An 11,981-nucleotide genomic window follows, 5' to 3' on the forward strand; every position below is an offset into this window, starting at 1 on the left:
GCGGAACAGACTTTTAAAAGTCCTGATTTTGTGCTCCCTTGCTCTGCGGCTTGCCGGGAGCCGGCCCCTCCCCCCGCGGTCTATCTTCCCATTGCTTTGGATTCACTTCTCTGCCAGTCCTACCTTTCAAAATGTGGTTGATTTTTTGTTTCTAGAATTGCTGTTCTTCTCTTCGATCTCCCGTTGGATTTGTAGGTGTTTGCAATCTTTAGATAAGCTATCTAGCTGATCTCCCGCTACCTGAAGTAGTCTCAGCCTGCTACTTCTCCGCCATCTTGACTCCTCCTCTCCTGTGGTAGCTTTTTTATGATCTAACATATGGTCATTGTTGGTAAAAATCCCATGTGCTTTCATTAAGAATGTATGTTCTATTGCATGTACGGTGTTCTTCATGTATCCAGTGGTCTAGTTTGTGTTCATATTTTTGAGTTTTGTATTTGCTTGTTCTCTTAGTTATTAAGAAGTTAATTGTTGCATTTTGTATTTGCTTGTTCTCTTAGTTATTAAGAAGTTAATTGTTGCATTTTCTCATTACTAATGAGGCAGGACGTCTTTTTATATCTTTCTAAGGCATTTTCCTTCCGTGAATTTTCAGTTCCAATCATTTGCCTGTTTTGTACTGGGTTGTTTGGCTCTCTCTTGGATGTCATTGGAGCTGTTTACTTAATAATATGGATATTAAATTGTATATATTTATACACACACTATAGTATAAAAATATGAAATTATAAATATGGCATATTTTCTCCATGCCTTGAACTTGATTTATGAATTTTTTTGCCATGCAAGATTTTTAATTTTTAGGTCAGTTATACCACTATTTTTAGAGAGTCTACTAAGTTTTTTACTTAGATATGACTCTTTAAGTATATTTAACTATTTAAATATACTTTTTTTATATATAAATATATATAAATATATATAATTAAATATACTATATTTATACTATTTAAGCATAATTAACATGCAATGTTAGGTTAGTTTCAGGTGTACAATGTAGTGATTCAACAATGTGTTATACATTGTGCAGTGCTCACTGTAAGTGTACTTACCACCTGACAGCATATAAAGTTATTACAGTATTATTGACTGTATTCCCCATGTTGTACTTTTCATCCCCATGATTTATTATACCTGGGAGTTTATACCTCTTAATCCCATTCATCTGTTTCACCCATCCTCCTACCTCTTTTCTTCTGACAACGACCAGTTTATTCTCTGTATTTGAGACTGTATGTGTTTGTATGTGTTAATTTTGTTTTCTAGACTCCACATAAGTGAAATCATGTATTTATCTTTCTCTGACTTATTTCGTTTAGCATAATTCCCTCTAGGTCCACCCATGTTTTCACAAATGGCAAGACTTCATTCTTTTTTAAGGCCGAGCACTATACCGTATCTTCTGTGTCCTTTCATGTAGTGATGCACACTAGGTTGCTTCCATAATTCAGTTACTATAAATAATCCTGCAGCAAACACAGGGGTGCATTTCTTTTCAAAGTAGTGTTTTCATTTTCTTTCGGTAAATACCCAGCAGTGGAATTACTGAATTGTATGGTATTTCTGTTTTTAATTTTTTGAGGAACCTCCACACTGTTTTCCACAGTGGCTGAACCAATTTACAGTCCCATCAACAGTACACAAGGGTTCCCTTTTCTCCACATCCTCAACACTTGTTACTTCTGGTATTGCTGATTTTAGCCATTCTGACAGGTGTGAGGTGATACAGCATGGTAGTTTTGATTTGCGTCTCCCTGATGATGTTATGCTGATAATCTTTTCATGTGTCTGTTAGCCATCTGTAGGTTTTCCTTAGAAAAATGTCTCTTCACCTCCTCTTTTTAATCATTGTTTTTGATTGTTAATGATTGTTTTTGATGCTGAGTTGCACAAATTCTTTATATATTTTGCATATTAACCCCTTATTGGATATATCATTTGCAGGTATTGTCTCAAATTCAGTAGGCTGCCTTTTCCTTTTGTTGGTGGTTTCCTTCACTGTGCACAAGTTTTTTTTGTTTTGGTATAGTCCAAATTGTTCATTTTTGTTTTCTAATTTCTTCTACTAGTCTCTTACAATCATATGTATATTGTCTGCAGTTACTTTTATTTCTGTAGTGTCTGCTGTTTATTTTTTATTTCGTTTTTTTTTTTTTCCTTGTTCCTGGCTAAAGGCTTACCAATTTTATCTTTTCAGAGAATCAGCTCTTGGTTTCAATAATCCTTTTTATGATTTTTATAATCTCTATTTCATTTATGTCTGCTCTGATCTTTATTAATCTCCTTCCTTCTACTAACTTGGGTTTCATCTGTTCTTTTTCTAGTTGCTTTAAGTAAAAGGTTTTCTTGAACTAGGCCTATATTGGCATAAACTTCTTAGAACTCTTTTGCTATGTCCCACCATTGTGTTTCCATTTTCATTTGTCTGTAGATAATTTTCTTTTTCCTTTTATTTTCTTGGTTGACCCACTGGTTGTTTAATAGAATGGTGTTTAGCCTCCACGTGTTTGTGATTTTTCTAGTCTTTTCCCTTATAACTGATTTCTAGATTCATAAAAAAAATGCTTGATTTCTGTCTTAAATTTATTGAGCCTTCTTTGTGACCTAACATGAACTTGGAGAAAGTTTCCTGTGTGTGTTTTGCTTCTTTTGGATGGAATGCTGTGTGTATACAAGAAGTCCATCTGGTCTAAGGTATCATACAAAGCCAGAGTTTCCTCATTGATTTTCTGCCCTAATGATCTATCCACTGATGTAAGTACAGTGCTGAGGCCCCACTACTATTTTATTACTGACAATTTCTCCTTTTAGGTCTATTAATGTTTACTTTATATATTTTAGTGCTCTTATGCTAGGTACATAGATGATTACAATTATTGTATCTTTTCTTTGGATTGATCCCTTTATCATTATGTAATGCCCTTATGTCTTGCTCTAGTCTTTGTTTTAAAATCTATTTTGTCTGATAAGTATTGTTACCCATCCCCCCTTTTTTCGCTTTCATTTGCATGGAGTATTTTTTTTTTTCCATCCCTTCACTTTTAGTCTGACTTTGCGTTTAGATCCGAAGCTAATCTCTTGTAGGCAGCATATTGAAGGATTTTTTTTTTTAATCCCTTCAGTCACCAATCTTTTGAGTGGAGCATTTAGGCCATTCTGTAATCAATAGGGATGTACTTATTGCCATTTGTTCATTTTTTTTCTTATTGTTTGTGTAGTTGTTCCCTCTTCCATATTTTCTTGCTCTCTTCCCTTGTGATTGATACCTTTCTTTAGTGTTACACTTGGATTCCTTTCTCTTTTTTCGTGTGTATCTAATATACATTTTTAGTTTGTGAGGACCTTCAGATTCACATATAACACCCCAAGTATATACCAGTCTATATGAAGTTTGAACATGTCATATAAGCACTATTTGTACTACCCCTCCCATTCTTCCATCTTTTGCAATTCCCTAATTTTATAATTGATTTTACCACTTTTGTCTTTTAACAATCATAAGGTTAAATCAATAATTTACAAATGATTGATTGATCAACCTTTACTATAGGTTTCTCAGTGAAATTTTTTCCTTGCAAAATTTTCTTCTGCTTATGCTTTATTCTTTTTTTGCTTAAAGCACTCCCTTTAACATTTCTTATAAGGCTTGCTTAGTCATGATGAATTCTCTAAGTTTTGTTTGGGAAATTCTTCCTCTCTTCTTCAATTGTGAGTGATAACCTTGTTGGGTATTCTTGCTTATAGGGTTTTTTTTTTTTCTTTTCAGCATTTTGAATATCCCATGATGCTCCCTTCTGGCCTGCAAAATTTGTGCTGAAAAAGCGGCTGAGAGCCTTTATGGGGTTTCCTTTGTATATAAGTAGCTGCTGCTACTCTTGCTGCTTTTAACTTTCATAGGGCTTGGTGTGGAGCTCCTTGGGTTTATTGTTTTTGAGACGCTCCTTGATGCCTGTTTCCTTCCCCAGCTTAAGGAATTTTTCAGCTATAATTTCTTCACATATGTTCTCTGCCCCTTTCCTCTCTCTCTTCTACTGGGATCCCTATACTGTGAACATTCGTGTGCTTGATGTGGTCACAGAAGGCCCTTAACTCATCCTCTTTTTCTTTTTGCTGTTCGACTTGGGTGCTTTCCATTGCCCTGTCTTCCAGGCTGGTGCTCTATTCTACTATGTTGCTGATCTCGTCTATTTTTCATTTTAGTTATTGTATTCAACTCTTATCTCTTTGTTGAACTTCTCACTGAGTTCGTCCATTCTCCCAATTACCTTGAAGTCTTTATCAGACTATTTAGTTTGTTACTGCTTTTGCCCTCCTCTTTTATTTGGAGCATATTCCTCTGCTTTCTCATTTTTGACTTTCTAATTAGGTAAAACAGCTCCTCTCCCAATCATGAAGGAGTAACCTGTAGGAACCTCTCCTGTGTAGCTTGCATGTCTCTGGCACCTTTCACGGAGTGACTGCTGCTGTGGTGGGCACAGAATCCTGGATTGCTCTGCACAGGGGGCACCCTGGCCAGGATGGTTAATTCTTAGTTTATTTTTATATTTGGATCTTTATTCCATTCAATTTATTTTTTCTGCAGGATGTCAGGGATGAACATTTGAGTGTGGAAATAATGACTGTACTAAGTTTTGGGGCAAATTCTAAATCGCTTTGTCTAAAAAGTTTTATAGCACTGGTCATTAGGAAAAATGTATGTCAATATTAAGTTCATGCTCCCTACTATCAAACTCCATTAGAGTGGATTTTGCTTGCTGTTTTTATTTTAAATTTTTTATGTTAAAAACTCTTCCTAATATATACCAATTTCTTTATACCCAATTTTAGAGAGGAAGAAGGAACAGAACATTTACGAAAGCGAAATATGAAGTTCCCTTTTAAGTTTACTACTGGAGAATCTGTGTTATATGAGATAACCAGTGCTTTCCCTCCTATGATGGATCCCTTACCAATAAGGACTAAAAATGGTACAAGTGGCAGAGATTCTGCTACCAAATCAACTCTCAGTAAGGATTCTCTCAATCCCAGTTCACTCCTGGCTGCCATCATGCAACAGGATGAGTCCATTTATCTCTATCCTGCCTCAAGTAGCACACCATTTGAACGAAATCTTTTTAATGAACCTGTGAATGAATGCAGTAATTGGCAAGACACTGTCACACCAATGGGAAGTGATAGTGTCCTGAAACATGAGGAAATAGGTCATTCTCAAGAAATGAACCCAACACTCTCTGGAGGTCAGTCAGGGCTCTTTCCAGACACCAGAAATAGTGACTTGTACAGCATTATGAAACAGCTAGGCATTGATTTTGAAGATATCAAACACATGCAACAGAATGAGGAATTTTTCAGAAGTGACTTGTCAGTTGAGGATGACTTCAGAGATATTGACATAACAGATGAAATCCTAACATATGTCCAGGATTCTTTAAGTAAGCCTACCTTCGGGTGCTCAGATTACCAGCAGCAGCAGTCCGGGGCACTGAACTCGAGCTGTATGGTACAAGAGCACCTGCGGCTGGAACAGCAGCAGCAGCTCCAGCCCCACCAAAGCCACAGAGCAGTGGAGCAGCAGCAGCAACTCTGTCAGAAAATGAAGCACATGCAAGTGAACAGCATGTTTGCCCAGTGGAGCTCTAACCCGCCCGTGCCTTTGAGTTGTCCTCAGCAAGATCTACAACAGTATAATGTCTTTCCGGACTTAACTGGGACCAGTCATGAGTTTCCCTACAAACCGGAGATCGATCCTGGGCCATACACACAGAACTTGATTCCCTGTCATCAGTCTGTGTTACCACAGCATTCCAAGGGGACACAGTTAGACTTCCCCATAGGGAATTTTGACCCATCCCCATATCCTACTACTAATTTAGACGATCTTGTCACATGTTTACAAGTTCCCGAAAACCAAACACATGGACTAAATCCAGAGTCAACCGTAGTAAGTCCTCTGTCCTGTTATGCCGGGGCCATGTCCATGTACCAGTGCCAGCCAGAACCGCAGCCCAGCCATGGGGCTCCTGTGCCCTACAACCCAGCAATGCCGGCTCCACAGGCATTTTTAAACAAGGTAAGGGTTTTAGCAGATTCTGAATAAACCCTTTCTAGGATTCTTCTCATATTAGAAATACGTAAGAGTTATAGACTTTTTATGTCAGTGACTACTTTTTTATAAGCCAGGATTTTTCCAGTATTGCTATGTTACTAATACTAATAGTTTTTTTTTTTTTTTTTTACCTGAATTGTAAAGGAGAAACAAGTCAAGGGCTAAGGCAACATGAATATGTCCATAAGTTACCAGGTGAAGTTAGTGAAAAGTTTTTGTTTAGGATCCTTGGGTTTCTCTTTCTTTTTAATTATATGTCCTTTAAAAATTCAGAGTTCAAAAATATGTTTGCATTTTTTTTTTTTAAATATTGTATTTATTTATTTGACAGAGAGACACAGCGAGAGAGGGAACACAAGCAGGGGGAGTGAGAGAGGGAGAAGCAGGCTTCCCACCAAGCCGGGAGCCTGATGCGGGGCTCGATCCCAGAATCCTGGGATCATGACCTGAGCCGAAGGCAGACGCTTAACGACTGAGCCACCCAGGTGCCCCAATGTTTGCATTTTTTTAAAGTCATTTCTTTAGGGGCACCTGGGTGACTCCAGCTCTTGATCTTGACTCAGATCATGATCTCGACTCTGATCATGATCTCAGGGTCACGAGATTGAGCCCGGAGTTCCACTCCATGCTGGGTGTAGAGCCTGCTTAAGATGCTTTCTCTCCCTCTGCCCCTCCCCAGCCCCTTACACTCATACCCTCTCTCTCTCAAAAAAAAAAAAAAAAAAAAAAAAATTTTTTTTTTAAGCTCAGTCTTTTTAAATGGGTTATCTTCAGTATAGTTGTGCTTTCTTCAAATGCTTTTGTCCTTGGTGATCCCTGAATTCAGTTCTCATTTCCTCAGTATTCTCTGGCAGTATGCCCATGTTATCTGCCAGACCCTCAGTTTATCCTTTAAGATGGAATGTTTTCTTCTGACATTTTTTAAAAAAGCCTAACTCATTGGTTTTCTCTCATGTGGTCAAACTTGAAACTGTATTTTCATTTTGTTTTTTAAATTTTTATTTTTTTAAAGTAAGCTCTATACTCAACCTGGGGCTTGAACTCACAACCCCGAGATCAAGAGTTACATACTCCACTGAGCCACCCAGACACCCCAGTATTTTTTTTAAAGTGTCATTAAACTCTACCGGCAATCACACTTTAAATTTAAAAGGAATCACTTAGAAAAGTTAACAATGATGATAGCTGCTCTCTATGGCTCCCTGGGAATGTAGGTTTACATTCATGCTTTTCCATTAGAAAATATTTAGTTCATTTTAAAGTTTAAGTAGGCTTCTGAAGAAAATCCTGATCCAAATTAAGTTCACTGGTCTCTATTTACTATGTGTTAAAGTTATAGATTAGCAACAAAGATTCAAGTTCATATTTGTAATCATTTTTTTATGACATCTTTCAGACATTTGGTCTGTAGATGAGCTTTGTAGTGGGAAACAGCAGTGGAAGTTTTTCCTTTGATATATGTCCAGTATATCCTCCTTCCCAACATCCTTCAATTACCTCAAAATTTAGTTTTTGGTTACAGTCTACCTCACAACCTTGCTGTGATGTGGCATAGGTGGGTAACTTGAGTAAACTGTTGACAAGCTGATCATTGAGTTTTTTAGTTAATCATAGTTTAAAATTTCATTACCACAGGTTCTTCATTTTCTCCCTCTACTTTGTATTACTTCTTGATGAATAGTAAGGTAATAGGAAATCTCTGGACCTGTATATTCCCCCAGGGAAGTTTTAAACTTCCCTATGTGGTTCACATTATGTTTCTACTGGACAGCACTTCTTATGACAACATATTTAAAGAGAATTGCTGACATGCATCGTGTTATGACTGATAAGAGTCATTTATTCAAAGCTTACCATTCTCTGTAGTGGCCTCCATTTGAAGATACCACATGGCTACCATTCATTGAAGACCTAGATAATGTGACTTTTACTGTGTATTTAATATATGTTCTGGAGGACATTTTAAGTCTAATGTTAACATCAAGCCTAATGTTACATAGGCTTTATTTGAAGCAACTGAAGGTATGATTTCAACCTATTTGAAAGTTTCCACAACTTTCATGATATACTAAAATACAAAGGTTCTAGAATCTATAAAGCCCTACTGAACTCTCCCCCCGCCCCCAAGAGCATTACAGATTAATTAGGCTAATTTTATTGTAAGAGGATGAGAGTGGGAATTTTATTTGGTAACTTAATCTGTAATTAGGACCATTTTAATAGTACTTGTTAAAAGCATGTAACAAAAAATTGGTTTCAGAAATCCTACCCCTTTCTATAATATTTTAAGAATATTAAGACATCTCCATCAGAGCTGACCTCTTTTTTTTTTTTAAGATTTTATTGATTTATTTGACAGAGAGGGAAGCAGGCTCCTCACAGAGCAGAGAGCCCGATGCGGGGCTCGATCCCAGGACCCTGAGATCATGACCTGAGCTGAAGGCAGAGGCTTTAACCCACTGAGCCACCCAGGCGCCCCCAGAGCTTACCTCTTAATGGGAAAGTCCTAGTTCCTTAATTTTGAATGCAGTTCATTCATTGGTACCCAGAACTTGACTGTGATGAAAGCTGGGTAAAGCAAACCTATGTCAGAAAAATATAACTGTGAGTCATAGCTGGTATTCTCTGATCCGTCAGTTCCTATCCAAACCAAAGGCAGTTTGTTCATCAAATACTCTTCTAATGTATGGAATGCCACATCTGAGCTGAGACCAGTGTAGCACACATCTGTACCATCTAATGGAGAAGCCAAAGGTTATAAATGTAACATATAGTATGGGCTCGGTTGGTCTTCACTGAATGACTTAAAATGTAGCAACGGTAAAGAATTTGAAGTTTAACTAGGCAAGGCAGTTATTTTACAAATGCATTTCACTGTACCATTTAGTGGCTTACGATGCTTGAAAGATCTAGTCTAATTGATTGCATTGCTATTTTTGTTTTGCAGTTTCAGAATGGAGGAGTTTTAAGTGAAACCTACCCAGCTGAATTAAGTAATATGAACAACACTCAGACTCCCACACATCCTCAGCCCCTTCATCACCCATCACAAGCCAGACCTTTCCCTGATTTGACATCCAGTGGATTCCTATAATTACAAGTCCATTTTAAGCACCTTGGTTTTTGGATGAGTTTGCAGAAGATTACAGAATAATGAAACTGTCAGTGTTGGTCATCAGCAAGTTTACATGGAGGCATTGTTGTGTGTTGTTCATGCTCTTTTTCCAAATCAACCTTCATTGTTTTTAAGAGTTAAAAAAATTACCAAAAATACATATCCTATAGTCATTAAAATAGAAAGTGTGCTGCCACAGAGGCTGAGATTCCATCTCTATGTCACGTGGTTCGGAGTACCAGAGAATATACAAAACTTACTTAGGGGAACTTTAGGACACTGTTTAAAAAGTATTTCATTTTTTTCTCCTGACAAATTTCTGAGTTTTCAACTTCTAAGTTGTCAATACACCAAATACAAAATTAAACGCTTTTATCTTTAGCTTCGGCTTGTATCTCAGATATTAAAGTAAGTGGTTTGGTGCTGTTATAAAAGATAATCTCAGTGCTTCCCTCCTTCATTGTTAATGTAAGTGCCTCACATTTTTTTATACCTGTAACACTGTAGGATGTATATTGATAGAAAATATACTTTTTTAAATAACATTCTGCACACAAATATTATTTGTATTTCTTAAATTCAGTCATTTTTATTATTCCAAGCATGTTTTAACTGCACTACTCACCCACTTTCTTCAGGAAAAGGGCAAATAATGATTAAAAAGGTATTTATTTTATAATCTACCTGCTTCTAGACTCTAAATGTTGCTCTGTACCTTATGTTGAAAAATTTTGGAAGTCAAATGTGTTTCCGAATTACAAACATTAAGACCGCAGCACTAAAATTTCAGCAGTGTTTTCAGATGAAAGAGATATACTATCGTTTACCTTTCCATGATCGTTGAATGTTGCAATGTGGAAAATCTGCTTGAATGCAACGGTGTTTATTAACTTGCAATGAGAAGAAGTAGCTTTATTTCTAGCTCTTTAATTAATCCCCATTTCAATGTGTATAAATTCCTTAAAAACTATTTTAGATCTAGAATGAGCTTTAAAGTATAGTATATTGACTTTATAAATTTCACTTCTTAGTACAGTGGAAACTGTTTTTCTCATATTTGAGGAGTGTTAAGATTGAATATAGCAATGTTTGATGCAAAGTATTGTTATGAGTGAAATGAATGGTGCATTTATAGTGAACAAAATTATTTGTAAAATATTTTCAGTCATTCATTTAAAAAGTCTATACCATATATATGTACCTAATTTGGGTCTTACATATTTTCTCGGTGTGTCTTTTTAAGAAATCATATAATGAATTTTACTTCGGTATTAAGACAACCATGCAGTTGTCTAAACTTCAAACATGTTGTTTACATGATATAATGACCTTTATTATCAGTAAGGCAAATTAATCACCCTACTAACTTTACCGTCCTCAGGTTAATTTTTTTTTAAATACCCTTTTATTTAATGTGACACCTGAAGGGCAGACACAGATTGCACGTATAATATAAAAACATTACAGAATCTCAAGCTGAGATGTAGTATTAAAATACAATATTTTTCATTTTTAGTAAATTAATGTATATAAAAGTGGCTTCAGATGAAATATGTCAGTTCTATGCATTTTCAGTCAAAATTTTCAATCTGTAGAATCAATTTAAATGTTGAAAAAAACCAAAATCATCTAAAACATTTCATAATTTGTTTTCAGCATGAGGTATCATTAAAGATTTAGACCAGGGTCTGCATTAATATTCCATTTTTTTTTACATTTAAGCCTTTTGTTAAGTGTCTTCATGTAACCATTTCTGTTAGTCTTTTCCACGTTATTGGTTGAATTATTTAGCAGAAAAATAGAATTTTAAATTGTGAGTAGAATAACAGTTATGCACTTACACAGTTATAAAATTTAAAGCAATAGTGTATATTTTTATCATATAAAATGACTAAAATGTATCTAATAAAATCACATTAAACCAAGTACACTTTTGTCTATATTGCTAAGTGCCAAACAAAGGATGCTCTGTGTGTACCTGCTCTAATGAGGGATTCGTTTCTATATGATGTGCACTTCGGAGGATATGGACGTGTCTAACTTGAACTTCTCCAATACCAGATTGTTCTTACAGTAGCTCAAGATTTGCCAGTGTTCCAGTGTATTAGGAAGCTTTCAATCATTACTATGCACCAACTCCTTTCTCAGTATTACCAAATTCTATGTAGATGCTTTCATAGCTTTTCTCTTTTCTTCAAAATGTTACTGCTTACCTATGCCATGGATACGTTTTTGTTTAAAATATGATTTATAACATCCTTATTAAACAAAATTGTATACAATAATATATGGTAATAAAATAATCACTAAGTATAAATAATATGTTTTAATGTAAATTCTTTCTGGTCCATATAGAGGAAATGAGCATGTTTAGTTAGAGTATTCTAACTATGTTAGCTGAAAGCAATCTACACTATTTAAGGATACATTAAACAATAATTTATAAACTTATTAGGTTCTGCCTCTGGATATTTTAGCCTTCACCTGAATTTATATTTTTTATAAATCACTCTTCAGATAACTTCATAGATTAAAGTACTTCTGAAATAGAATGTTCTTTTAAATCTTGTATTAGTGTTATGGATATAGTGATATTAATAGCTCAGATTAAATTTTAAAATTCCATTTTCATATTTTAAGAATATTTGACATATTTTTAAAACAACTTGTCATGTGCTTAGATTAGAGTAAGTATGGCTCAAGCCTATATCCTCTAACAGACACAAATTAAATTCCTGACCGTTAAAACATTCACCAAGA

At 35.6% G+C, this 11,981-nt stretch overlaps 1 protein-coding gene across 1 annotated transcript in view; it reads left to right on the top strand.

Annotated features, from left to right (window-relative positions):
* Positions 1–9,283, top strand: part of LOC111147275 (aryl hydrocarbon receptor) — a 56,266-nt gene extending 46,983 nt beyond the window's left edge. The window contains exons 10-11 of the mRNA XM_022503219.1: positions 4,828–6,070; positions 9,054–9,283. Of these exons, the coding sequence (XP_022358927.1) occupies positions 4,828–6,070; positions 9,054–9,200 (1,390 nt within the window). The 3' untranslated portion in view covers positions 9,201–9,283. The remainder of the gene's footprint in view (positions 1–4,827; positions 6,071–9,053) is intronic.
* The last annotated feature ends 2,698 nt before the right edge of the window (positions 9,284–11,981 follow it).

This window comes from Enhydra lutris, unplaced genomic scaffold, assembly GCF_002288905.1.
Source record: "Enhydra lutris kenyoni isolate GAN:26980312 unplaced genomic scaffold, ASM228890v2 scaffoldscaffold16, whole genome shotgun sequence".
NCBI lineage: Eukaryota > Metazoa > Chordata > Mammalia > Carnivora > Mustelidae > Enhydra > Enhydra lutris.